The sequence below is a fragment of the Gossypium hirsutum genome, chromosome D03, assembly GCF_007990345.1.
Source record: "Gossypium hirsutum isolate 1008001.06 chromosome D03, Gossypium_hirsutum_v2.1, whole genome shotgun sequence".
NCBI lineage: Eukaryota > Viridiplantae > Streptophyta > Magnoliopsida > Malvales > Malvaceae > Gossypium > Gossypium hirsutum.
In genome coordinates this window covers 54592834-54620789 of record NC_053439.1, presented here as the reverse complement: position 1 = coordinate 54620789, position 27956 = coordinate 54592834, and the positions used below count along the sequence as shown (strand labels likewise).

The 27956-nt window shown below is 31.6% G+C and overlaps 4 protein-coding genes across 4 annotated transcripts; 3 read left to right on the top strand and 1 right to left on the bottom strand.

The window, feature by feature from the left end:
• The first annotated feature begins 877 nt into the window (after nucleotides 1–877).
• Nucleotides 878–9166, top strand: LOC107939766 (ABC transporter B family member 2). Its single transcript, XM_016873135.2, has 11 exons — nucleotides 878–1298; nucleotides 2084–2138; nucleotides 2905–3080; nucleotides 4910–5110; nucleotides 5208–5467; nucleotides 5587–6507; nucleotides 6697–7112; nucleotides 7188–7429; nucleotides 7564–7811; nucleotides 7896–8308; nucleotides 8388–9166. Exons 1-11 carry the CDS (start codon nucleotides 1032–1034, stop codon nucleotides 8936–8938), a joined length of 3750 nt encoding a protein of 1249 aa, XP_016728624.1. The 5' UTR covers nucleotides 878–1031; the 3' UTR covers nucleotides 8939–9166.
• Nucleotides 9167–14931: 5765 nt separating this feature from the next.
• Nucleotides 14932–16540, top strand: LOC107939757 (transcription factor MYB39). The gene is made up of 2 exons (XM_016873124.2): nucleotides 14932–15197; nucleotides 15934–16540. Exons 1-2 carry the CDS (start codon nucleotides 14932–14934, stop codon nucleotides 16538–16540), a joined length of 873 nt encoding a protein of 290 aa, XP_016728613.1.
• A 3047-nt stretch (nucleotides 16541–19587) lies between these two features.
• On the top strand, nucleotides 19588–21771 carry LOC107939751 (uncharacterized membrane protein At4g09580). Its single transcript, XM_016873117.2, has 4 exons — nucleotides 19588–19817; nucleotides 20170–20440; nucleotides 21117–21287; nucleotides 21378–21771. Exons 1-4 carry the CDS (start codon nucleotides 19630–19632, stop codon nucleotides 21501–21503), a joined length of 756 nt encoding a protein of 251 aa, XP_016728606.1. The 5' UTR covers nucleotides 19588–19629; the 3' UTR covers nucleotides 21504–21771.
• A 2360-nt stretch (nucleotides 21772–24131) lies between these two features.
• On the bottom strand, nucleotides 24132–27576 carry LOC107939756 (cocosin 1). The gene is made up of 3 exons (XM_016873123.2): nucleotides 27219–27576; nucleotides 25510–26245; nucleotides 24132–24539 (listed from the first exon to the last, which is right to left on the bottom strand). Exons 1-3 carry the CDS (start codon nucleotides 27412–27414, stop codon nucleotides 24383–24385), a joined length of 1089 nt encoding a protein of 362 aa, XP_016728612.1. The 5' UTR covers nucleotides 27415–27576; the 3' UTR covers nucleotides 24132–24382.
• Nucleotides 27577–27956: the final 380 nt, after the last annotated feature.

Genomic DNA, 27956 nt, shown 5'->3' with positions numbered 1-27956 from the left:
ACAATTGGTCGAATTTTCTTTTTTGTCCCTCTATTATGCTTGAATTTAAAATTTAGTCTTTGTACATTAATTTGACATGTAATTTAATACTATTGTTAACTATTTCAATTAAAATACTCACATACAATTTTCTTTTAACACATCTATTTCAATACACAAAAAGAAAATGTCAACATGATGAGTTGAAAAAATAACTAATGGTATTGAATATTAGGTCTAATTACAAAGTTCATCCTTTTACTTTATGAAAATTGATAAGTAAGTATCTTTACTTAATTTGTCATAACTTGGTTCTCTTTTTTTTACGTGCAAAAATCAACTGTTCAACAATTTATACAACCAAAAATCAATTAGTTAAGTTTTTATTTTTAACAACAACGTGATTAACTTCTCGGTTTTCATAAAGTATAAGGATCAATTTTTAACAAATTAAAGTAAATTGACCAACTTCCCAATTTTCATAAAGTAAAAAGATGAATTTCATAGAAGACTTAAATATTTCAACTAACAAATGGTGTCATAAAAAGGAGAACTGATTTTTTTTTTGAAAGTTTAAGACTTTCACAAATACAATACAAGTACAAATATATCCGCAATCAACTAAAATATAGAATTAAATTAGTATAAAGCACAACAGACGAAGAACTGAACCAAACTAAATCTGAAAGAACCGAACAAAACCCACACATGATATACTCACATGGTAAGACTGAAGACCTACACATCGCAATTGCGTATCGAACCTTGATACTCAAGAACCCAGGGTCTTTGTTGCAAATTTAAGCATAATAAACGGACCAAAACTATAAATTTGACCCTTTTAATGTGTCATCATTATTAATTCAACTGTCACGCACACCAGAAAAGGTACTTCACTTGGAAACTGTTTTTCACAGCTCGTTTAAGATTGCAATAAAAGGTTCCATCTACTTCACACATATGCCGCTCCTCCATTTCTTTATTATATTCCATTCATTATTTACAAAACTCCTCTATATCCCTTTTTGTATTTTTCAGACAAAAAAAAAACCATGACACCTCCGGCCGGTTCATTTTCCGGCGAGCGAGAAAACGACGGCGATGCCACGAAGAAGAAGAAGAAGCAACGGAAAGTTCCATTGTTGAAGCTGTTTTCATTTGCTGATTTTTATGACCATGTGTTAATGGGATTGGGATCACTAGGTGCATGTGTGCATGGTGCTTCGGTGCCTGTTTTCTTCATTTTCTTTGGCAAATTGATTAACATTATAGGAATGGCTTATCTTTTCCCTAAAGAAGCTTCTCATAAAGTTGCAAAGGTAAATTCCAAGTCGGGTTGAGGGTGAGTCGGTTCGTTTGAAGTGTTGTCTGTCGAGTAGGATCTCTATGGAGAGTCATGTACGGTTGTGAAATGGGCTGCAAGGAAGAAGCCAGCAAATTAATTGGGGGATTAGAGATGAATCATAAATTATTTGGGTGTTAAAGTGCAATTTTATCATTATACTAACATGTCATTTAGTACTAAATTTAAGAGACTAAATGACAAATCTACCATTGAGGGGGTGGCAAGGCCATTGTCTGCCCCTTTGTCTTTGTTCTTTGAAGGGGTACTTGATTGGTGAAGATACGATTTGCGAGAGTTCATGGAAAATGTGGTAGCATTGTGTGTATTATTAATTATGGAGAATGCACATGGGGAATTAGAACCACCAACTACTAACACTTTTCTCATGAGCTATTGCTGATTGTATCTCCATCAATCGAAGTGCCCCTTCTAAGGACGAAGACAAAGGGGTAGGCAATGGCCTTGGCCCCCAAAATGGTAAATTTATCATTTAATCTCTTAAATTTATAAAGTTACATGTTAGTATAATGATAAAATTGTACTTTGACCCCTCCAATAATTTATGATTCATCTTTGGTCCTCTTAAAACAATTTTCTGGCTTTGTCTCCACCCCTTCTGTGACCGTACACAACTCTCCATAAAGGTTAAGGACAAAACCCTGACACGGGAATAATACCCGATAAACCTTTAAACGGGACCAAACTTGAGAATTATATTTTTAAGTGAATATAATGCATTTGTTTTTCTTTTTTTTGCAGTACTCGTTGGATTTTGTATATCTCAGTGTCGCTATTTTATTTTCATCATGGATAGGTACGTTAATGTCTGTCTCTCTGCCTTTTGTGAAAACACTTTATCAATTGATTTAGTTTTAGTCCCTCTATTATATTAAATTTTAGGATTTAATCCTTCTACTTTAATTTAGTATAATGTGATCTTTCTACTTTTTTTTAAAATTTTATTAATAGATCTAAATTGAAGCCAATGTTAATTGGTATGGTTAAAGTGATAATTTTTAATTGTTATTTGGTCACACAGGTTTCATGAAAAATTCAATCAACTATGGTCAACCAAAAATAAATTTACATGATGGTCTAACGCTTAAAATTTTTTCTTAAAAGAAAATCAAAGTTGGAAAAACTAATAATATTATAAAAGTTGGTATCAAATTAGGCCAAATTAAGCTTGGGGGATTAAATTCTACATTCCAAATATAATAGAGGGATTAAAATCACAATTTAACCAAAATTAATCAAATTTTAGTTTTGGTTGATGATATTCCTAGACTATCATAACCCCAATCCAATCCCTAAATAAGAATATCTTCACGGGGTGAATCTAAGGGGCAGTAGCATTGGCCCCCCTTAAATGGCAAAATTGCTTTTAAGTCCTTTTAAAAGTTTTGAAATTATAAATTAGTATAATTTTGAAATTACCTTTTGCCCCTGCCCCCCAAATTATGATTTGATTTAGGCCCTCCTAAAACATTTTTCTACCTTGCACATCTTCCAAATGTTGCAAACAACAGCTGATTGCTTTTTATTGTATTTTACGAATAACTTTGAATATGAAATTATAGAGGTGGCTTGTTGGATGCATACGGGAGAAAGACAAGCAGCAAAAATGAGGATGGCATATCTAAAATCAATGCTAAATCAAGATATAAGTTTATTTGACACAGAAGCTTCAACTGGAGAGGTCATTTCTGCAATTACAAGTGACATTATTGTTGTTCAAGATGCCCTTTCTGAGAAGGTAATTTGTTTTTTTCAAAACTAAAGCCTCTTTAAGGGAAATATAAGGTTAATTTATGGTTTTGATCCTTCTACTTTATTTAGATTTAGTTTTTACACTTTAATTTTGGTGTAATTTAAATTTTTATTTATAATGTTGTTAGTTATAATCCAAGTGGTTAATTAAAATGTTGACGTGGTTTTTTTAAAAAAAAAAGCTTTTTACACTAAAAGAAACCTAGGTCAATGTGATGAGTTAGAATATTAAAAAAAAATAATGTAAGCATCAGTGGTAGATCTTACCATTAAGTTTTGAGACTTAAATAAAATTTTAAAAATTTGAGATTTTTAATTTTGGGTGTTTAATGAGATTTTTCAAATTTTTTGAGGGTCTAATTCAAATTTTCAAAATTTTAAGAGCCTAGTGAGAATTTCTAAAACTTATAGGGCCTAATTAAAATTCTTAAAAATATAATTTTCCAAAATTTTGGGGGTCAAAGCCCCTAGCCCTGACTACATTCTGCCTCTTGTCAGCTTTTTGATTAAAATAGTTAGGTGGAGGGCTAAATGATATTATAAAAGTTAATGGTTAAATTATGCCAAATTAAATTATGGAGACTAAATATCAAATTTTGAATACAGTAAAGGGACTAAAAATGTAATTTAACCAGGAAATCAATGACCAAGGAAGAAAGTAGTTGAAAACTTTGCCTTTATAAATGTATAAATTGAATGAAATTGGCAAGACTTACTAGCATTTATAAGTGGGTGGTTTGTTGGGTGATTTACTACATAAGGGGTTCTATAATTATGTATATACTTTTTTGCCAGCTTGGTCACGGCAAATCTTAAAAATAATGGTCATATAGGATAGGGATGGTTGTTGAATATTGATTGCTTCTTTCAATTATTATTTTTTAAACCAAAATGAAAAAAAAAAATCTTTGGGTGTTAATTTGATAATTACAAGTTAATTTAAATACCCATCTCCAATTTTGAAACATATATATACATACCTTTTGTACTTAAATGAAGAAATGTTATATTGTGAGGGTGGAATTGCTAGTTTTCTTTTAAAGTTAAAAAAGGGTCTAATTATGCTCTCAATCCCTGTATTCTTTAAACTTTTAAAATTTGGTCCTTTTACTTTTAATACCAATTAAAATTAAATTCTAACCCATAACATTGTGATTCGTACATTTGAATGTTACAATGCTATATATATTCAAATATAATGAAAATACATTAATAGTATTATCAATTGGGATTTAAGTATATACACAAGTACAATATAAGTACAAATACATGTTGGAGTAACTACAATGTAAAATCAAACTAGGGGGGAAGCCAGAATTATTTTTTTCGGGGAGAGTCAGAATCGAGTTATGTATTATGATGAGAGCTAAAATACAGTTTCATCATTGTAGTAGCTTATATTTTTATAAATTTTAATTAAATTAAAAGTTTATCATTTTTGGGATGAAAGTGCAATTTGACTGTTTACTAATTTATAATTTTATAAAATATAAAGAAACCAATGTAATATTTTCCCATTTTAGGGAGCCCTGATGAACAAAAAACCATACATGGCATATACATGATGAGACTAAATTCTATGAAATAAAAATAGAGTGACTAAATTTCATACTTACTAAGAGTATAAGGACTAGAGGCATAATTAAACCTTAAAGAAAATGCATGCATGTAAAACGTAAACTGTTGGGTTTAATTTGTTTATGATGATATCTCAAACGATTTATTGTCTCTGTATTTTGAAATTTTCTTTCTCGATATTCTCTTCAGCCAAACAAAAAAAGAATTATTTATGATGATGAAAGATGATGATGGCAGGTTGGGAATTTCATACATTATATAAGCAGATTCATAGCAGGTTTCAGCATTGGCTTTGCTAGAGTATGGCAAATCAGCCTTGTAACCCTCTCCATAGTCCCATTGATAGCCCTTGCCGGTGGCATTTATGCTTATGTTGCCACTGGTCTCATTGCTCGAGTTCGAAACTCATATGTCAAAGCTGGTGAAATTGCAGAAGAGGTCAATTCTTTTATATCTTTTCAATTCCCCCCCCCCAAGATATTATCTGCCACAGCTGAAAGTTGAAGCTTTTAATATAATTTGTTTGAATTTGCAGGTGATTGGGAATGTAAGAACAGTACAAGCATTTGCAGGGGAAGAAATGGCAGTGAAATCATACAAGGATGCATTGATGAACACATACACGTATGGTAAAAAAGCTGGGTTAACAAAGGGTCTTGGCCTTGGTTCACTGCATTGTGTGCTTTTCGTTTCGTGGGCATTGCTTGTTTGGTTTACAAGTATTGTTGTTCATAAAAACATCGCAAATGGTGGGGATTCTTTCACTACAATGCTTAATGTTGTCATTTCTGGCCTGTAAGTCCCTTTTCTTCATTGAGGACATTTCACAAACACTGATATGCAACTTGAATTTTTAGTATTCTTACCGGTTGGATCTTTGTATGTTTATTACTTGGTTTTTTGTTCTGTTTCAGGTCATTAGGACAAGCGGCACCAGACATATCTGCGTTTATTCGAGCAAGGGCAGCTGCGTATCCTATATTCGAGATGATAGAGAGGAACACAGTTAGTAAAACCAGCTCGAAAACGGGCCGTAAACTAAGCAAAGTGGAGGGGAACATTGAGCTCAAGAATGTATCTTTCAGTTATCCGTCTCGCCCCAATGTGGTCATCTTCGATAGGTTCTGCCTTAACATACCTGCTGGAAAGATTGTAGCTCTTGTCGGAGGGAGTGGCTCGGGGAAAAGTACGGTCATATCATTAATTGAAAGGTTTTACGAGCCACTTGCAGGAGAAATATTGTTGGATGGGAATAATATCAAGGACCTTGACCTCAAATGGCTTAGACAACAAATTGGTTTGGTTAATCAAGAGCCTGCTCTTTTTGCTACTACCATTAGGGAGAACATTCTATACGGAAAAGACGATGCTACACTCGATGAAATAACGCGTGCCGCGAAACTTTCTGAGGCCATTGCCTTTATTAACAATCTCCCTGATAGATTTGAGACTCAGGTTGGTGAAAGAGGAATACAACTATCAGGTGGGCAGAAGCAAAGGATTGCGATATCTCGGGCAATAGTGAAAAATCCATCTATTCTTTTACTCGATGAAGCAACGAGCGCCCTTGATGCAGAATCCGAAAAGAGTGTGCAAGAGGCACTTGATCGTGTGATGGTGGGACGAACGACGGTGGTGGTAGCTCACAGGCTTTCTACTATTAGGAATGCAGATGTGATTGCTGTTGTTCAAAGTGGGAAGATTGTCGAAACCGGTACTCATGATGAGCTTATTTCGAACCCGAACAGTACTTACTCTTCGCTCGTTCAGCTTCAAGAGACATCGCCTTTGCAACGCTACCCTTCACAAGGTCCTACTTTAAGTAGGCCACTCAGGTATATTTTCAATTGGATCATTTTGATGACCTTTTTGTATTACGGTGCAGCGAGTTAGAAATCCCGAACCGGTGAAATCCAGGGCTTCTTGTTCGTTCTTTTCATGCTAAAGCAGGCACTCTTATCATGTTTCTTGAATGCTATTATAGTGAAGAGTTCATTAATTAGAAGTTTCCTTTTCTTTTTTAGTGTGAGTTATTCACGAGAATTATCCCGAACAAGGACGAGCTTTGGTGAAAGTTTTTTTTCTGAAAAGGACTCGGTTAGCCGTGCTGGTGCTGATGCAATAGATGCAGGGAAGCAATCTTATGTTTCACCTGGAAGATTGTATTCTATGATAGGACCTGACTGGTATTATGGGGTCTTTGGTACCGTTACCGCATTGATTGCCGGAGCTCAAATGCCTCTATTTGCTCTCGGGGTTTCTCAAGCTCTCGTAGCCTATTACATGGACTGGGAAACAACGTGCCACGAAGTCAAGAAGATCGCCATCCTGTTTTGTTGTGCTGCTGTCATAACGGTCATCGTTCATGCAATAGAGCACCTATGTTTTGGCATCATGGGAGAACGACTCACTCTTCGTGTGCGTGAAGGGATGTTTTCAGGTAATATGTGACCGAACCTTTTCTTTTCCTACGATGTTTCGATTCTTATTTTCCTCTTATGACTTCGATTTGCAGCCATCTTGAAGAACGAGATTGGATGGTTCGATGACTTAAACAACGCAAGTTCCATGCTTGCATCTCGTCTCGAAACCGACGCCACGTTTCTAAGAGGTGTAGTCGTGGACCGGACATCGATTCTCATACAAAACGTAGGCTTGGTCATTGCTGCCTTCATCATTGCATTCATCTTAAACTGGAGAATCACACTTATTATCTTGGCCACTTTTCCATTGATCATAAGTGGTCACATTAGCGAGGTTTGAACACCCTTTCCCACCATACATATACATATACATATACATATACATATACATATACATATACATATACATATACATATACATATACATATACATATACATATAGTGATGTTGTTCTTGGTATGGTTCAGAAACTATTCATGCAAGGCTACGGTGGTAACTTGAGCAAAGCATATCTAAAAGCAAACATGATCGCCGGCGAGGCTGTCAGTAATATGCGAACTGTCGCTGCATTTTGCGCTGAGGAAAAGATCCTTGATCTTTATGCCCGTGAGCTCATAGAGCCTTCGGAACGTTCATTTAAACGTGGTCAAATTGCAGGGATATTCTATGGGATTTCCCAGTTCTTCATCTTCTCATCTTATGGCCTTGCCTTATGGTATCAAAGTTTTAGCCATACATATGCATAAAAGTATTCATATACATATACACATAAGTTTTTTGGTTTTGATAATTTCTGTAGGTATGGTTCTGTTTTAATGGGGAAGGAGCTAGCTAGCTTTAAATCGGTCATGAAATCGTTCATGGTGTTGATTGTGACGGCATTAGCCATGGGAGAAACGTTGGCACTGGTCCCGGACCTTCTAAAAGGGAACCAAATGGTGGCATCGGTGTTCGAGATTATGGACCGGAAGACGCAGGTTGTTGGGGATGCTGGCGAAGAGCTAACAAATGTGGAAGGTACCATTGAGCTAAAGGGTGTTCACTTTAGTTATCCCTCGAGACCGGATGTGGTGATATTCAAGGATTTTGATCTGAAAGTTCGTTCAGGGAAGAGTATGGCGCTTGTGGGACAAAGCGGATCCGGTAAGAGCTCAGTTCTTGCTCTTATACTTCGGTTCTACGACCCAACATCTGGGAAGGTGATGATTGATGGTACGTTTGTCTCCGAAAATCTCCGAAATTTAAAGACACGGTCATTTTTATTGGTTTCTTATTTGCTAAATTGTTGCAGGCAGAGACATTAAGAAACTAAAGCTCAAATCCCTTCGGAAACATATCGGATTAGTCCAACAAGAACCAGCTCTTTTCGCCACTTCAATATACGAAAACATCCTATACGGAAAAGAAGGAGCATCGGAATCTGAAGTGATCGAAGCGGCTAAACTCGCCAATGCACATAGTTTCATAAGTTCCCTCCCCGAAGGTTACTCAACAAAAGTCGGCGAGCGAGGAGTACAACTCTCGGGTGGTCAGAAACAAAGAGTAGCCATTGCTCGAGCTGTCCTCAAGAACCCCGAAATCTTGCTGCTCGACGAAGCCACTAGTGCTCTCGACGTCGAGTCGGAGCGCGTGGTGCAGCAAGCTCTCGACCGGTTAATGAGGAACCGAACAACGGTAATGGTGGCTCATAGGCTGTCGACAATTAAAAATGCGGATCGAATATCGGTCATTCAGGGTGGACGAATAATTGAGCAAGGGACACATTCGAGCCTAATCGAAAATCGGAATGGACCGTACTTTAAGTTAATCAACCTTCAGCAGCAGCAGCAATTGGAACAATAGTGTCAAATTTCAGTAAGAAAATGAAGAAACAGGTCATGCAGTTGCTTTGTTTAAATATTTTACTTTTTTTTTCACTAAATTTGGATTCATCTTAGAGCCATTGTTTTCACATGAAGAAAATAATAATAATAAATATGGAAGAATATTGTAACAAGTGGGATTTTTTTCCAATAACATGGATATGATTGAAGGTGTTAATAAATAAGATTGGATCGAGTTTGGAACGAACTTACACATATTATATTATCATATTTTATATTTGTCTAAATCTAATCTGACCTAAATATAAGTCTTAGATATTTAAGTTATTTGGACAAGTAAACCAACCAAAACCAAATATTTTATATTGGTAGGGTTTGAACCCATGGCATTAGTGGGTAAGGGCATGGGTTCGAACCCCATCAAGACCGTATGCTAAACATTTCCTTGGTGGTTAGGCGCTCCCTAAATACTGTGAACCTTTTTAAGCTTTCCTTAGAGTCGGGAGACAACTCTGGGGCTAAAATCGAGCATAGACATTCCTTAAGCAATACCTTTGTTTGAGAGTCTGGTCAACTACTTGGTCGGTGACACTTCAAAAACTTCTCTCGAAAGCGAGCCGATTCCCTCAACAAACACAAATATGATTTGATTGTAAAAAATAATAATGACTCGAACCTAAAACGATTTTAATTTGAAAACTAGCGCTTAAACTCAAAATAACTCAAACCTGAAATGACTTAAAAATAATCATAATCAAAAAGGATCCAAGCACGAACTGACTCGACCCATCAACTCAAGCCTCAAACTAGAATCACCCAAGTCCAAAATGACTCGAACATGAAATTATGGTTTTAATCTCTCTCTATATCTTGATATTTGGGACTGAATTTATCTACTCCAATTTGGCATAATTTGATCCCTTTACTTTTATAATATTATAAGTTGGTCCAAATTGACACCACTGTTAATTGTTGACATTCAAATGATGATGCAATTTTTTTTAACATTCTTAAGCATTCAACTGGGATATAAATTTACAATTAGTTGAATATGGTTGATTGGATTTCCACATGCCATTGACTATGTGATTGAATAAAAGTAAAATAAAAATAAAAATCTACACCATACTTTAAATACAATAACTAATGATGTTATCAGTTTAAATATACTAATAAATTATAAAAGTAGAGAGGCCAAATTATAACAAATTAAAGTAAAAAGGGTTAACTCTCAAATTTCAATATAATAGAGGGATTAAAACCAAATTAAACCATTTTTTTTTATATTTATACCCTTGGCATCAATATATTTACAACATAGTATAATTTTTGTCCCCTAAACTTAGCAATTAGGTCCACTTTGGTACTTGAACTTAGCAACTAGATCAATTTTGGTCAAAATATGATGATGTGGCCAATGTTCTTGGAACATGATTGGATTGGTCGGTCGGATCAATTGGACTGAGAACTGATTGATGTATTGGTCCAAACAAAGGGGTTGAACTGATTGAATAAAAAACTGCTCGAAATCGGTAAAAGAACTAGGACAAAGTTGAACCAGTTTAATTTTTTTAATATTTTATAAATTTTTAATTAATTATTGTTGGTCTAACAATTGAACCAATCAAACCGATATCGAGAACAAGTAGTCTGATTGGTTCAACTGTAGGTTCAGTTATTAGAATACTGTATATGATACTCTAAGATTGTATCAAGTCATCACCTGGAAATTTATATAATGTTAATTTTCAAGTAATAATATGACACAATCAAAAAGTGTCACGTTATCGAATTTTTATATATTTTTTTAAATTCAGGAATTAAAATGAACTTAATTGTCAAATTCAAATACCAAAGTAAAAAAAATATATATAAATATCAAAATGAATCGAATTAGCCATAGCCAAAAATTATATTATCCTAAAATCAAACGAGAAAGTGAAGCAAAAATAGTAATTTTATTACAATATTATAGGATATTTCTTGCAAATGAGTATAAGAAAATTAAAAAGATTTGAATGTTTGTACAACGAATTTGAGACAGCAATTTAGACCATTGTTTTTCAGTTTCTTGTTCAGAGTTGACTGTTCTTTTCTTCTTGTCGTTTAATCATTGTAGTCCAATGTTTGATAACAAAAGCAAACTGTCCTAAACTTTATTTGTTAATATTTTTCTAAGTGTTAATTTCATATTAATTATTTAATTTAATTGACTTGTCAAACAAGAATATTATGGGCTAAGAAAGTTTGAATTAAAAAATAAAAAAAAATAAAAACAAGCAGATCTTAGTCTATATTTTCTCATTGACTTTTTTGATTTGTGTAAAGTCAAACATTTATATCTAATCCAATCTTCAACAGCATAGTCGATTTCGATTGTTTCGGTCGGTATGTAACGTTTCAATAACAATCTCATTTGTTTTAATTTTTTTTTTGATGTTACAAAGAGATGATACACTCATAACAAAATTTTAAGATTTAAATCATGTCTTTAATAAAATTTACAAATGCAATTTCATTTATAAAAGACGAGTTTCATGTTTAATAGAATTTTTATATAAAATTTAAACAATTTATTAAAACAATACATTAATTTAGTCCCTGTTTGATAACTCATTGAAAAATTAAATCAACTGAAAATTAATATTTTAAATAATATAATTTTTAAGTACATTAATTGATAACTCAACTTAAAAAGCAAATGATAGAATTTTTCAACGAAAAAACTCGAAAAATGATTAGTAGATAAAAAGTTACTTATAACTTTAATATATACTTTTTTTCAATTATTTTTTAACATTATCCTTTAAATAATTTGCATTTAAATTTTTAAAAATTACATTTATCAGACAATCTAATTATAATCTATACTTAATTTTAAGATAAAAATACTATTGTCGAGAATGAATTTAGTAAAATTTGCAGTTCAAGAGTTTCATTCACCTTGTGTTACCCATAGTTTTTTTTTTATTTTTTTTTTATTTTAAAGGGTTGGTAAATGTTTGGTTGTTTTGATGTTAGAAATGGATTTAATTTGACTAATTAATTAATTAATTAATCCATAACAAGTCAAATGTGAAATCTTTAATGTTTACAAGAAATATTTTATGCACCATTTTTACCATATAATTTATGGTCCCTTTTTAATGATTTAATGGTATTTTAATAATTTTTTAATGTCATTAACACATAATTTTGATAAATTTTTTTACCCTGAACCTTAAATCTAGAACTCAAGTTTAGGGTTTGAGTTCGAGATTCAAAGTAAAAAAATTTACTAAAATTATATATCAATGACATGGAAAAAAATTACTAAAATATCATTAAATAATTAAAAATAGACTACAAATGATGCAGTGAGAAAGGTCCATAAAATAATGTATATATACATTCATAAATATATACTGTAATTTCAAAGTCAAAACTTGCTTGAAGAATGCCAGACTGGAATTAATTTAAAATTTACAAAAAAGAAAGGCTGCTTTGTTAATTGGGTGATCTACCAATAAAAAGAATTAGATGAAATTAATAATATTAGGGTGCGGTCTGTTTGGGGGATTAATTAAATTATATGAACATTCAACATTGAACATAAAATTAATTGATGCAAATGATGTCAATATTTGTTGGAAATTGACACAACTGCTGACTGATAAGGAAGCTGCTTAGAATTCCATGTCATTGCCTCCACTCATGACATACACAATGACCAAATCATATGAAACTTTTTCCTACTTTAGTGACCAGATTTTTGTGATGATAATAGAGCTTTGATCTTGTCCATTAGCTGAACATAATTAGAGAGTAATTCTCTAAATTTTTTCGAGTTTTTCGGTTATTGAAATTTTAGAGAGAACTTCTAGCTTCAACGTCTTCTCCTTATGCTTTGATTTCTAAATTTCTAAACTTGTGCATCTGCGTTACATGGTTTGGAGGTTATAGTATTAGTTAACTAAAAGAGAGTTCTTATTTAATTTAATTAGAAATAAACAACAATTATTTAGAGTTAGTTAATTCTGCTAGCTAGATATACATGTCTAGTAAGTTGCAACTAGACCAGGTGATTACTGCAAGTAAAATCAGAGATGGACGCCAAGAACTTGTTTGTGCAAATGTCTGTGGAATCTTACCTTCACTCATCAATTAACAACCTTACTTTTATACTCTGAACTGGATTACTCTTCTCTAAGAGTTTCCCTTAAAAGCTTAGGTGTAAACCATTACAATTTATGTACTCAACTAACCTAATACAAGTCGTGCATATTTACAAGTCATTTAATTTGATAAGTTACAATCAATTGCAATCACATTTTCACATAATTAGCCACATAAAAAGGTTTTCGATTACCTTTATAATAGTTGAGGTATTCAATTATCTTAAGTTACAAGCAATTATAATCGCATTCCCACATAATTAGCCACATAAAATAATTTTCAATTATCTTCACGATGGTTGAGATAAAGTTTGAGATCTCCTTAATATTCGAAAGTCAATATGATCTGATTTTCTAACAAAAGAAATTTTGGATTGCAGATTTTAATTTGATCCTTACTTGATTTGTTGTCATCATGTTTTAGCATCATAGAGGTCCATATAAAAGTATCGGAGTCCATGAAACAAAGGCTCGTGCAATTTTGGATAAAAATGTGTCAAGGCAAATAAGTCAGGTTTTATCCAAATTTTAGCTATTACGCAAAGTCAACTAGTGTTGTAGCTAGGAGACAAAACTCCTCTAACACACACAGGGGTGAAATCAACTTTTTTTTTTTTTAAGGAGTCAAAATTAAATTGTAATTTTTACGATAAAAAATGTGTAATTTTATCATTTTAATAGACTATATCTTTATAATTTTTAAAAGATTAAATCAAATTTTTATATTTTCAAAAGGGTCAAAGTGTAATTTTACTTTTACTAATTTAAAATTTTAAAAATTTTAAAGGGGTCATATGAAAAAAATTTTATTTTAGGGGCAGCCGAGCCCCTGCTAGCACCCCCTAATTTCGCCACTGACGATGAGTTCTGATTGATAAAAAATTCCTTCTTCTACAATATTGATTGAAGAACTATACCCAAATACTTTCCTATTTTACTAGATAAATCTTAAAACTACACATGAACTTTAAATTGTTGTGCAATTTAATACATAAACTTTGATTTAGTGCAATTATACATATAAAACTTTATTGCGATTCAAATATATGCATGGAACTTTAATTTTGATTCAACTATACAAATTTAAAGGTATAAATATATCAATTTAATTTTACATTAGATATGTATACTTATTTGCATTGCAATATCTATACTTAAAATGGTGCTATATTGATAATTATGTTAGTAATTTTTAAAAATTAAATTAAATTAATATTTCATATATAAAATCAAAATTCATATATAACATTGCACATTCAACTACTTATTAATTACAATTATTTTCTTCTTTCAAATTAAGAAGTTATTTATGAGACAAATAGTAAAACTATTATGCTTCAACTGCCATATCACAAAGTGTTGACCCAATATAATTTTAATTTGCAGCTCATAATTGTCAACTTTATATTATATGATGCAATTTCAAATTTTAGAGACAACAATAGGATAATTATGAATCGAAAAAATTTAAGCTAAAGTTTTGTTGTTGACCAAAAACAAGTCCCTAGGCTTCCAATATCACGTGCTTGATAAAAATTCAACCAATTTCATCGTTCAAATAAATTACAATCTTGTCATCCAATTTACCTAACCCTTGTTATAGGGTTCATCATCCCAAAAAAGCACTACTTAAAATAATAATCATATGAGCTGCCACGTTACTTCCCTGGGAAAACTTGTAATAATATTATAATACAACAAAAAGAATGTTAAATGACATCAATAGTTTGAAATCACACAGCCCCATGCAGCCTATAAAAACCACCTCCATTCTTGTCTCCTTCACCAAATCACCATATACAAAATTGGAAAACCCTTATTTTCCTTTGTTCATAAGCAAACCCTTGATATTTTAACAATGGGTAGGTCTCCATCTTGTGCTGATGATGCTAATGTGAAAAAAGGGCCATGGACAGCAGAGGAAGATCAGAAACTAGTGCATTACATTAACAAAAATGGCCATCGAAGCTGGAGGATTGTTCCAAAGCAAGCAGGGTTGAATAGGTGTGGCAAAAGTTGTAGGTTAAGGTGGACTAATTATTTGAGACCTGATATTAAGAGAGGGAAGTTCGGTGAAGAAGAAGAAAGGCTTATTATTAACCTTCATTCGGTCCTCGGGAACAAGTACGGTGATCAAACTTTTTACCATTTGGTTCAATAGATTTTCTATGAGAGTTGATTGTTTTGTTGCCTTTACTTAACAAATAGGTAGATTAGTCTTAGAATAAAAAGCAAAGTGGTCCTGTTTATTAAAAATTTTATTCATTTTTGTTATTGAAAATTGGTGATTTACATAAGCTTGAGGTACACGTGGCACGCCATGCCAGTTTTAACAGTAGAAATCAGTGGAATTTTTAACAAGAAGGACCAATTTGTTCTTTTAAGTAACGTACAGGGACTAATATGTTAATTTTTTGAGTAAAGGGGTAAAATGTAATTTGACTCCTAATACAAGGGCTTCTATGGTACTTTTATGATTTTTGATATATTTATGATTTGATGTTGGAACTTGATTTCCATGATAAAAGTACTACGGAGGCCTTTGTACTACTCAAAAAATGGACAAATTAATCCTTATATGTTAAATTAAAAAGTAAACTGGTTTTTTTATTAAAAATTTCATCCATTTTTATTGTTAAAAATTCGGCCCTTGTACGTCGGCATGAGGTGCACATGAGCTGTTTGGATATTTCTTTAGCTACCCGCCAATTTTAATAGTAAAAATGAATGAAATTTTTAATAGAAATGATCAGTTTGCTCGTAGTATAGGGGTAAAATACAATCTGACTACTAATTTAGGGCTTGCATGATACTTTTACTGTTTTCAATATATCTACGATTTGACTTGTTTTTGTCGCAGGTGGTCTAAGATTGCTGCACATCTACCAGGGAGAACAGATAATGAGATAAAGAATTTTTGGAACACGCGTATTAGGAGGAAGCTATTGAACTTAGGGATTGATCCTCATACCCATAAGCCAAGAACTGACCTCGATCATCTTTTGAACGTATCACAATTGCTTTGTGTTGCACAATTGGGTAACATGATGAACCCTTTAGATGCTGCTTTTAAACTCCAAGCTGATGCAGCTCAACTAGCCCAAGCTCAATTGTTTCAAAACCTAATGCAAATCGTGAACACTAATAAGGCTGCAAATGTTGAGAGTGATGGGTTTCTTGCATTACAAGAAAACACTAACCCAATACCTCAAAGTATCCCAAACAATGGTTTTATTGCTGGTGTAGTCCCTCAAACAAGTGACCAATGGGGTTTGAGCAGTTCCTTTGAACAAAGAGAAAATCCAGTACTTCCTGGGTTAGTTTCAATATCACCAGAGAGTAATTCAACAATGGAAAACAAGGGCAATAATGAAACAGATTCCACCATTTATGAAGCTTGGGAGAAGTTGATCATGGAAGATGATGAAGCTGATGGTGGATCCTATTGGAAAGAAATGTTGGAGTAGGTGTTTTTTTCTTGGATTCTTTCATTCATGATTTCTTTTTTCATTTTTTCAGCTTGTTGTTTAATCATTTAATTAATTAATTAATTAATTAATTTATTTATTTTGCTTTTGCAGCCTTGCTTCTTCAACCTCTTCACCTATCTCATGGTAGACCCCCTTTAGGTTTAAGGGATAAAAAAGAAAGAAGTAGAAGAAATCCAAATTCATTCACTATTTTTCCATTTTATTTTGTTAGAGTTCTTTCATATACTTTATTCATCTATTTTATTCATTTAGGAAGCTTATAATTGAGCTACCTCTTTGTAAATCTTAGAATTTTTTTTATTTTGTTTTTGGTAATCAAGACCAAAGTTTATACAACATACAAGTATTTTCATATATTGTTATTTTTTGAGCTTACGATTGTCTCTTACATATTATTTTCAAGATTTAAATTTGAATTTTCTTCCAAAAAATGTAATTTATCTTGTCACTCCACCTAAACGTGTTAATTATATTTTGTGTTTTTCTAAAAGATATTGTATTTCCATCAAATATTGAGGGTGACTAACCCATGCCAAATTTAAAGATGATAAGTGGAATTATATAATGACGTTGCATTTTTCATTTACGATATTTATGAAGTTTTAACTTTTTTTGTTTGCATTGTTTTCCAACAGTATCATCTCCAAAGTTTAAATCCAAATTCTCTCGGTGTGATTTGTTTTTTAACTTTTAATAATTCATACAAGTTATATAATTCTAGATTTTGTTATATTCACGAGGTAGATGGAAGAAACACGTAATATTAATATTATATTTATAAAAAAATTAATCAACAATTGAAGTGCTTTTGAATTAATTCAATTAAGAAATTACTAAAAAATATTTTTTAAATAATAAATATTATTATAATTTTTTTTTGTGTTTTAATGTTTTTATGATAAAATTTTAAATAAAACAACTTTAAAAACAAAGTATTTTTATTATATTGGGTCTTCTACTGTTGCATCAGAATGAATAACAAATGATAATCAATGAAAAATGTTTAATTGTGATTAGTATTAATAATTCAGTTTTGGATATTAGCATTTGTTTTTGTCACTAAAAGTCATAATAGTAGTTGTAACTGTTGCCTTGTACCTTTGTGAAAATTTTCCGTCGGAAATAAGCTATTTGATTGGTGGAGGTCGGAAGAGTTATATACATAACCTATCAAAACCATCACTTAAAAAAATAAAAATAAAAATAAAAATCGAGAGTTAACTAACAACGTTTTGACATTATTGGTAAAGGTTAAGATTTTGGGTTTTTGAATATTTAAAGTTCAAATTTCGTCATGTGTAATTGTCATGTGTGGGTCTTTAGTTCCAGTATGTGTTGTCGCCATATTTGTCTCGGATGGACTGGTTGGATCGAAAACCAATTGGTATATTAGACTTACCAGTTCAGACAAAGGGGTTGAACCGATTAGATATTGAACTGCTTTGAACTGAGATAAAAGAAAAACTAGTTAAGCTAGTTGTTGAATGAAGTTTTATAACTTTTAATAATTTTAGTTTTTATGAATTTTTAATAGTTTATTTAATTAAAACTGGACTAACAATTGGACCAATTGGACTGGGAATCGATGGCTTGACTAGTTCGACCATTGGTCTGACTCCAAAAATCATGGTTGTTGTCATTTATGGATTTTAGTCTAATAGATCCATTTTAGTTTAAATTATTCTGACTCTTAGTCCGTTTGTATTGGTTTGTTTTTACTTTAAAGTTGTTTGAACATGTATTTATGATTGTTCAATGATTGTATTGCATTTGTACTTATAAACTTAAAAAAAATTGAGAAATCAAAAATCAATTCGACATTGTGGCGTTTAGAGACAGTTTTGATTCTTGAAGTTTTTTTTGACTTTAGTATAAATTGAAAGATTACATTATGAATTAAATTAAAAATTATTTTATTTAATTTATAATTGATTTTATATATAAACTCTAAAAGCTCAACGAGGTGACGCATGACTTAAAGAACATATATTAGTACATTTGTCAACAAAACGACGACTTATCCCATAAACATCAAGAAGAGGACATTTTTCCGAAAGTTATATAATTCTTAATAATGCTCTCGACATTATATAATGTGTTTATTTCTCTCCTCTCATTCTTTCACTTAGATTACATCAATACACTTAATTTCTCTATTCTTGAAATTCGAGAAATATATCAATAATAACAAATAAAATCTCCACGTTTAAAGACTCAAACCCTATAAAAAAAATAGTGCGTGGGCAGTGGGCAGTGGGCAGGAGGCGTGGCCGTGACTGAGGCAAAGCAACATCGGGGTTAAAACTGAAAAACACATGGTTGTTGACCAACAAAACCCAATCATTGTCTATCTCTCTTTGTCACTTTTGTCCCACCATTTCACATGCTTATCGTGGCCTACGTGTCTCCATCTCCGCATGTTATTACCATTTCTCTTTCTTACATTTACAAAGAGGGTAAACTACACTTAAGGGCACTAAGCTATTACTAAATTTATGTTTTGGTCATTTAACATAAAAGAAATACAAAAAAGGGTCATTGAATTATTTGAAAGTTTTTATTTAAGTTACTAGACTATTAAATTATTTTTTAAAAGTCTAACCAGTAAGTTTCAAGCAACGATTTGACAACCGGTATGATAAATAAGTACTTATTGATGAGTAGAAGAACATATCTCAATCCAAGTTGATCTGACAATTAGTGTTGAAAATCGAAGAAAAAATTATTGAATTTTGATTTGCAGATTCATGACAATCAAAATTATTTCACATAAAAAGAAGACTAAACTATAAAAGAGAATGAGAAGAAGAGTTTTCGATTGATGCTAGCGGTGTGAAAAGAGAAGTTCATACAACAATGATTTTAAATGCCCAAGGACTTAAATAAAAACTTTCAAATAATTTAATGACCATTTTGTAACTTTCAAAATTGAGTGATCAAAACATAAATTTACTAACAATTTAATGGCCTTGAGTGTAGTTTACCCTTACAAATAATAATCAAACAATAAATAATATCAGTATTTCATCTCTCCTCACAAGGGAATTTGAAACCAAAAGAGAGAAATGGAGGGTAGAGAAGAGGTAAAAGAACCGAAACCCAGTTTCCCTTTAAGCTTATGGGAACTATCTGTAGCTTCAACGGTGGTGATTGGTTTCCTTTTAGGCCTTGCCGGCGTTTATCTCACCATGCCTGCATCTGATTATAGCTTCCTCAAACTCCCCAGAAGCCTCGAAGATCTTCAATTACTCAGGTTTCCCTTTATCCTTTTCTTTTTTTCTTAATTTTGGGGTGATTTAAATCTATTGCTCTACTGTCTTTTGTTAGTGATTGTTAATGTACAATGAAAACTTGTGATTTTGGGGAAGAAACTGTGGGAAATGTTTTGTTTTGAGGAAGGGTAAATTATATTAAGTTTATGTTTTAGTCATTCAATAGTAAAGTTAAAAAAAAATCATAATGTGTAAAAATTGAGAATTAAATTTTTTAAAATTAAAATTAAATTGACACGATTTATAATTATTAAGAGTTAAAGTTGATATTATGCAAATTTTAAAAGTTGCAAAGCTAAACTTTTATTGTTGTTTGTACAATGTATGATACAGGGATCACCTTGAAACTTACACAAGTGACTACACCATACAAGTGTTGGTGGGATATTGTGTAGTTTATATTTTCATGCAAACTTTCATGATCCCTGGAACTGTTTTCATGTCATTGCTTGCCGGAGCCTTGTTTGGTGTCTTCAAAGGTGTAGCTCTCGTTGTGTTCACCGCTACTGCCGGTGCTTCTTCATGTTATTTCCTATCGAAAGTTGTCGGTCGTCCCCTCGTGTTTTCTCTTTGGCCTGATAAGCTAAGCTTCTTCCAAGCACAGGTGAGTTTTGATTGGGCAAATTATACTAGTAGTCACCCAACTATTTAGTCACTCAAACTATCTAATTTTGTCTTTTTTAATTACCAACTTGCTAACAGTGATGATGGCTTTTAAAATTGGCAGAGTAGCAAATTTTAACCCTCTAACATTTAAACATTGTGTCAATTTAGTATTGATTCTAAAAAATCTAACCCTCAACATTTACACGCTTTGTGTAATTTGTTTTTTTTTTGTAGTTTTGCTTTTCTTTGCAATTCTTTTTCATCTAAAAAGTAAAAAAAAAATAGCTAAAATATACAAAAATTGAAAATACCAAAAAATTCAAGATAATAATTTTCATCTTTTCTCATACTTTTAAAATTAACCTTCAATGTCACAAAGAAAAGCAAAACTGCCAAAAAAAAAGACCAAATTATAAAATGTGTAAATGTTGAGGGTTCATTTTTTTAAAATCAATACTAAATCGACATAATTGATAAATATTGATGGTTAAAGTTGCTATTATACCACTTTTAAATGTTTCCACCGTTAGAAAAATTGAATAATTGGATAATCATTTTGTGACTTGTCATAGTTAGAAGTGACTAGTAGTGTAGTTTACCCTTTTCGATTTAAGCCATTTTTGCTTACTTTGAGCTAAGAGAGTGGAATAAGTTTTTGAACTTCATGCTTGTAGGTAGCTCAAAGAAGAGAGTGTTTATTGAATTATATGCTTTTCCTAAGGCTTACACCGACTTTACCAAATACGTTCATCAATGTTGCTTCGCCTATCGTCGACATCCCTTACCGTATTTTCTTCCTTGCAACTTTTATCGGACTTATCCCTGCTGCTTACATTACTGTCAAGGTATGTACCTATAGACTTCCATGTAAAAGTCGCAGTGAAAAACCATGGCGTTCTTGATTAATAACTCGAGCTTCTCTGTTTTCTCTGCAGGCTGGAATAGCTCTCGGCGAGTTACAATCGGTAGGGGACCTTTATGACTTCAAGTCAATCGCTACTCTTTTCATTATAGGAGTTGTTTCCGTCACACCTACGCTTATGAGCAAGACCAAATCGTAACGTTCGATCGACCATGCTTGCTTCTTGTACACGGTACTTCAATCTTCCGGTTAGTCGTCAGTGTTGCCCTGATCTTTTTGTAATGCAATGTGCTCTGGTTAATGGAATTCACTGCCAGACACCATGGTCATTTTCAGTCCATATGAGGAGAGGAACATGAGAAGAAATTAGGGAAAGGCTGTTACTTGTTTCGATTTCATTAGTGTTTTAGAAGCTGTATATCCTTTGAAGTTTTTTATTATTACCAATGAAACATCTTTCTTTCTCAGTGCTTTGTTGTCCCCAGTAATCACTCAACTAATAGTAATTTTTTTTGTCAGTTATCTAATTATGAAAAGTTACACCATGGTCATCCAATTATTCAATTTTGTTTAACAGCAGCAACTTTTAAAATTAACATAATAACAACTTTAACCCTCAACATTTATAAATTATGTAAATTTAATCTTGATTCTAAAAAATTAACTCTCAACATTTACACATTGTGTAACTTGGTCTCTGTTTTTTGCAATTTTGTTTTTCTTTGTAACATTGAGGGTTGATTTTAAAATAATATGAAAAGATGAAATTTATTATTTTGAATTTTTCGGTGTTTTTATTTTTTGTATACTTTCAATAAAATTTAACAGATAAATTTATTTTTTTAGCTTTTTAAGTGAAAGGGTCATAAAAAAAAGTAAGATTGCAAAAAAAAAAGAGTGACATAATGTGTAAATGTTGAGAGTTAATTTTTTTTAGGATTAAGAATAAATCGACACAATGTATAAATGTTGAGTGTTAAAATTGCTATTATGTCAATTTTAAAAGTTGCCACCATTAACTAGCTGGTATCAAAAAAAATAAAATTAAATAGTTGAATGACCATTTTGTAATTTTTTATAGTTAAATAACAAAAAGAAAAATTAATAATTAGGTAAAAGAATTGAGCATATCCCTCAATTAATGGCTAGGTTCCTTTGAAATGATACCTTCAACTATTTAATGCCTATTGCTTTGAAGCTAAGAAAATTTTAGATATACCAAAAAGCAGATTTAATTAACCCCTCATGACCTTATGACACAATATCATAGAAAAAAAACCTCTGGTAAACTACATTTGTATACAAGCTTTTTTAAGTAATTATAAAAAGTTACAAAATGGTTATTTAATTATTCGAATTTTTTTTGGTCAACAATCATTAAATGATCGACAGAAATGTGATGAGGTAGCTATTAAAATTGACATAGTAACAACTTTAACCATCAACATGTATACATTATGCCAATTTAGTCTTGATTCTAAAAAATTGAACCTTCAACATTTACACATCGTGTAATTTGATCCCGAAATCCATGCATGTGTATGTATGTATCTTGGTAAAAGTACCATGGAGGCCTTTGTACAAGGAGTTTGATTGTATTTTGCCCCTTAACTAAAAAAATAGGTAAATTAGTCATTGTAAGTTAGATCAAAGAGCAAATTGGTCATTTCTATTAAAAATTTCATTTATTTCTATTGTTAAAAGCTAGCGTGATTGACGAAATATCCTAAAAGTTAAACGTGACGTGCCTTGTGTATCTCATGCAAACGTACAAGGACTTTTTTGATAGTAAAAATGGATGAAATTTTTAATAAAAGGATCAATTTACTCTTTGATTTAACGTATATGACTAATTTATCTACTTTTTTTTAATAAAAAAGACAAAATGCAATCCAATTTTTGGTACAAAGGTCTCCATAATATTTTTAACTATCTTTCACACTTTTTGCAGTAGCACTTTAAAATAAATAATAAAATGCTTTATTATTTGGGTAAACTACATTGGTGGTCATCCAACTATGAATAAGTTTCTTTTTTGACCATTCATCTATGAAAAGTTACAAAATAGTTACTCATTTATTCAATTTTTTTCTTTTTTAATCACCCATTGTTAAATGGTTAATGTAAAGATGACATGACAACTTTTAAAATTAAAATAATAATACTTTTTATATTCAAATTTGACTTCACCCATCTCATAAACCACTCTAATCGAACCTGTTCTAAATGAAACATATGAAAACCAATATCCTTCACACTTTTAATAGTAGCACTAGAGGTATTTGTCAACCGTGTCGGGTTAGATTTGGGTCAAGTCTAAGTATGATATTAATATATTTTATATATACTTGCTCAAGTTCGGTTCAGTTTAAAATAAGAGTCTAAATTTTTTTTCCAAACCCACTTATATTATTTTAAGTTAATATTTAATATTTTTATTTTTTTATTTATAGAAAATTTTTATATAGTCATCTTAACATTATTTTAATGTTTACATTAGAGTAGTGTTATATATTTAGTATAAGTTTATTTTTTTTAAAAGTGTTCTAAATTATATAATATATAAAAAATAACATAATATAAAGTATTATAAACTTAAAAACGGGTCAGGTTGGACTCAGGCCTTGAATGTTCAAGCCTAAGCCCAACCCATATTTTAAATGGGTCTAATTTTTTTTGTCCAAACCCATTTTTTGGGTCTAATTTTTTTGCCAAAGTCCTCCCAAATTTCGGGTAAGCCTTCGAACCTGGACAAGTAACCTGACACATGAACAAGTCCAAGTAGTACTTTAAAATGAATATATTAATCAAATTTGACAAGGGTCAATTCTTAAACCACTTTATTCCAATATACTTGGATTACATTTTTATTATAATACAAGTTCAAAATTACACATTCACAGATATAGGTTACACTATTATATAAGTGATACTATGAATTAAACTTTGATCTCGAATATAAATCAACTCATTTTAATGGATGGACCTATGACTCAAGTTGATAATACATTTTTATTAAAACCCACAGATGGGAGAAACATAAATTTATTGATCACACTCCATGACCGGCATTTAAGATTAGTACAAATTCATTGCAGGGACAATAATGGTGCCGGTTTTCAACATCTGCAGGAAATGTTGAGTTGATTCTTGACTCACATTAAAGCTCATTTGCAATATTGATGGAATTGCTTTCAAAACCGAATTTTTACCGCCTATTTCTCCCACTGCGGCTCTGCAAATCAAGTAAAAAATAAACATATGAAGTGCTCCACAACTGAACTTGCCATATCCATCCTGTCTTACCTTTGAATGTACATCATTATTACCTTGGATACATCTATTTTTGTCTCGTTTTATTTTATTTTGATTTTTTTATGAAAGAAATATAGAATACATACAATCAAATACATTATGTAAGAGTAATTTTAATAGTTATTATATATAGTTTTTTTGAAGTAATAGTTATATATACATATAAGATAGAAGAATTTAAGGTTTATCATGCAAATTTACTTTGTTTTTTTTTTTTACCTTTTTAATAATAAGGATTTAGAGGCCGATTGAGTCTTAACTCAATTGATATGGTGTTATTATTAATAAAAGAAAACGTGGATTCAAGTGTTTTGAAGTATATTGTCCTTTTATTTATGGGTTAGGAAAGGGTTATAGGTAGTTCTAAGCATTATATCAAATAAAGTAAATATGATCAGAACTTATAATGAGATTGTTCAAAATAATAATAATATTAATAAGGGTAATAATAAGGGTTTAAGGTGAAATAATAATTTCATGTATCAGGATAAAGTGGGCCAGGGTCAAGGGTGATGTCGGAAAGAGTAGGTGGAGTTTTGGACCCTCTCAAAATGAGAAATTTGCAATTTAGACTCTAAAATTTATAAAACTATAAGTTAATGCATAATAAAATTACAATATGATCCCTTAAAATGATGAAAACTTGTTTTGGTACTTTAAAAAAACTATAAAATAGTAAAACTATATTTTAACCCTCATAAAAATATATAACTAAATTTTGACCTCACCAAAAAAAATTATGACTTCATCCTGATCAAGGCAAGCAATTATTAGAGCTGTTTCATACTCGCCATGCAAAAAAACCACCACCCCACCCCGAAGCCGGGTTTTGTCATCCCTAAAACATACATATAAAACTAATTATAAAAGAAATAAAATAATTTGCTTACCTTGTAGATGTTACAATTGAGACCAATTCTATGCCTTGTTCATCAGCAGATACAACAACCGCGAACAACTTCGGCACCACAAATAATTGACCAGTTTCCACTTTAGTGTTCAACACAAGCTTGCCATTGGTACCCACAATTTGCACTTCACCACTTCCTTTCGCGATGTAGCAAACTTGTGACTCCGTTGCGTAAGACGGTGCCCTGGTGGCGCAGCTTTCAAGCACCAAGCGACTAACATCAATCCCCAGTACTTGTTCAAGCAAAGGAAACTCGGTACCCTTTATGGTAGTCAATTTGCCACCATTATCGACTTCAACGTCGGGTTGTGAAGCATCCATGTTGTGGACCAAAATATTTGATACCTCCTCGTTCGGGTTTGGGATTTTTCGTGCTTCTTCTTCACTAAGCTTGATAAGCAACACGCCCTTTTGGCTGCCAACAAGGTTTTTAGCCTTGTCGGCATTGATTTGGTAAGTTTTGGCAATGAATTCGGGGGAGAAAGCCCGTAAGTGACCTTGTTGTCCGGTTAATAAGAAATAGGTGATTTCTCCGGCGACATAGGCCTTGGTTGCATCAGCCATGAATATTATAACCACATCTGAATCTCCATAGTTGTACCATGATGAAACTGATCCACAGGGAATTGGTAAAACATCCCCTTTTTTAACACCTATGTAACCCATGTTTTCCTTTGTGTTAATGCCTGGTACTGTTAATGCAACTCCACATTTACCTAAAGATAAATCAAAAGTAATGACAATGTTGTAAGAACCGGATTGATGGTCGAATTTATTAGATCATCAATTTCTGATTCAATCAGTTTGACGCTAGATTCAATAATAATTAAATAAATAATTAAAAAATTAGAATAACTAGTTTAATTGTCAATTTTTCATCTCAATTTCCAATTTTATCAGTTGGGAGAGGTCTACTCAGAAATTTATTCAATCTCTTTATTTGGATTAACATACCAACCGATTCCCAATCTGACTAGCCGATTTGATTCTAACAATACTTCAAAAGAAATCCTTATGTACCTAGATCGGTAAGTAGATTAGTCGATGCATTATACCGCATAGGACTTAACAGGGATGAAGAGCTTTAGTTTGGACTTGATATTTAAACCAAACTTTATGCTTTTGTAATTGTGGATAATACTTTATTTATTGGCCGCAACAGTTCACATAGTCATTTTAATTATATAAAAGAAAACCTACATGCATGGCTAAAAAAGTAAAATTGTATAAAAGATCCTTTTACTACACATTTTGATAGATTTAGTTCTACTGTAATTTTATCTTTTTTAGTTCTATACTTTTTTAAAATTTGTATTTTCAATTTCAGTCCTCGGGCAAACTTTTTCTCACTCATTCAACCAAATAAATTGATTTAGCTTTTATGTGAACATATTGTAATGTGACATTCATACTTTAATTTTTTTTTTTTTTGCAGCTGGACAAATATCATTTCTTTTTTCTTTGTCTTCCTTTAAATTATGAAATAAAATGCAAAAATATATATGCCATGTCATTGCATTTTAAAAAAAAAAGCTATGTCAAATTATTTGAAAGAATTAAAAGAAAAAAAAATCAAAACTGAACATACACATTAAGGGGCAAGAAATGAGTAAATAATAATAGAGGGACTAAATCCAAAAAAACACATATTACAAGGACCATTATAGGATTTACCCACTCAAGACTCACCTTCAAGAACATAACCAACTTTGGAGCAATCGGCATAGTGAGGAAGAACAAAGCCCTGAGGCCTCAACACAAGCTTACCAGCTGCAACTTTGGCCTCACCAAGGACTTGAGAATCGGCAGCTGCCCAGTGGTAGTACACGCCGGCTTCGGTCTCTGTGAACGTTGCCGGAAACTTGGGAGACAAGTCCATGTTCATTTTTCTTACCTTACCTTAATTCTACAAATCAATTATATATGAAAAATACAATGAACACACATATATATAGAGAGAGATGGAAACATTGAGTAGCTTTTAAGTAAAAACGTCAATTTGGTAACTACAACCATGTAATGAATTTCAATGAGAAAAATGAGAAACGCCTAAAAAAGGATAAAAAGCTTGTTACATATGCTTTTTAATTAGGCTTTTATTCATGTATTTAATATCATACCGATATTGTTTCGATTTTAAACCGACATTAAGTAGTTTAAATTTTGCATGGGTCAAAAATTTCGTTATTTTCCGATCATTTTATGTGTTTCGAGTTTAGGGTTTAGTTAATATCAACTTGTACAAATGTGTATCGACGTGTACTTGTTGATATAAATTTTTTTATTTTTTAAACTAATTTTTAATTTTTATCTTAACCATTTTAGTTTTCCTATAATTACATTTAAAATTATTAGTTACTAAATTAAATTATCAAACATAATTAATAATTTTAAAATTTATATGTAATATATTTGCATGTTTATAAT

Bases quoted from the DNA above. Each gene is read 5' to 3' on its own strand.
- LOC107939756 (XM_016873123.2), bottom strand. From the start codon at position 27,414: ATGAACATGGACTTGTCTCCCAAGTTTCCGGCAACGTTCACAGAGACC. The intron at 26,246-27,218 runs GTGAGTCTTGAG...ATTTATCTTTAG, and splicing joins AGTTGGTTATGTTCTTGAAG to GTAAATGTGGAGTTGCATTA. The intron at 24,540-25,509 runs GTAAGCAAATTA...CTTGATTTGCAG, and splicing joins TCAATTGTAACATCTACAAG to AGCCGCAGTGGGAGAAATAG.
- LOC107939757 (XM_016873124.2), top strand. From the start codon at position 14,932: ATGGGTAGGTCTCCATCTTGTGCTGATGATGCTAATGTGAAAAAAGGG. The intron at 15,198-15,933 runs GTACGGTGATCA...TTTTTGTCGCAG, and splicing joins CATTCGGTCCTCGGGAACAA to GTGGTCTAAGATTGCTGCAC.
- LOC107939766 (XM_016873135.2), top strand. From the start codon at position 1,032: ATGACACCTCCGGCCGGTTCATTTTCCGGCGAGCGAGAAAACGACGGC. The intron at 5,111-5,207 runs GTCAATTCTTTT...TTGAATTTGCAG, and splicing joins CTGGTGAAATTGCAGAAGAG to GTGATTGGGAATGTAAGAAC. The intron at 7,113-7,187 runs GTAATATGTGAC...TTCGATTTGCAG, and splicing joins GCGTGAAGGGATGTTTTCAG to CCATCTTGAAGAACGAGATT.
- LOC107939751 (XM_016873117.2), top strand. From the start codon at position 19,630: ATGGAGGGTAGAGAAGAGGTAAAAGAACCGAAACCCAGTTTCCCTTTA. The intron at 20,441-21,116 runs GTGAGTTTTGAT...TCATGCTTGTAG, and splicing joins TAAGCTTCTTCCAAGCACAG to GTAGCTCAAAGAAGAGAGTG. The intron at 21,288-21,377 runs GTATGTACCTAT...TTTTCTCTGCAG, and splicing joins CTGCTTACATTACTGTCAAG to GCTGGAATAGCTCTCGGCGA.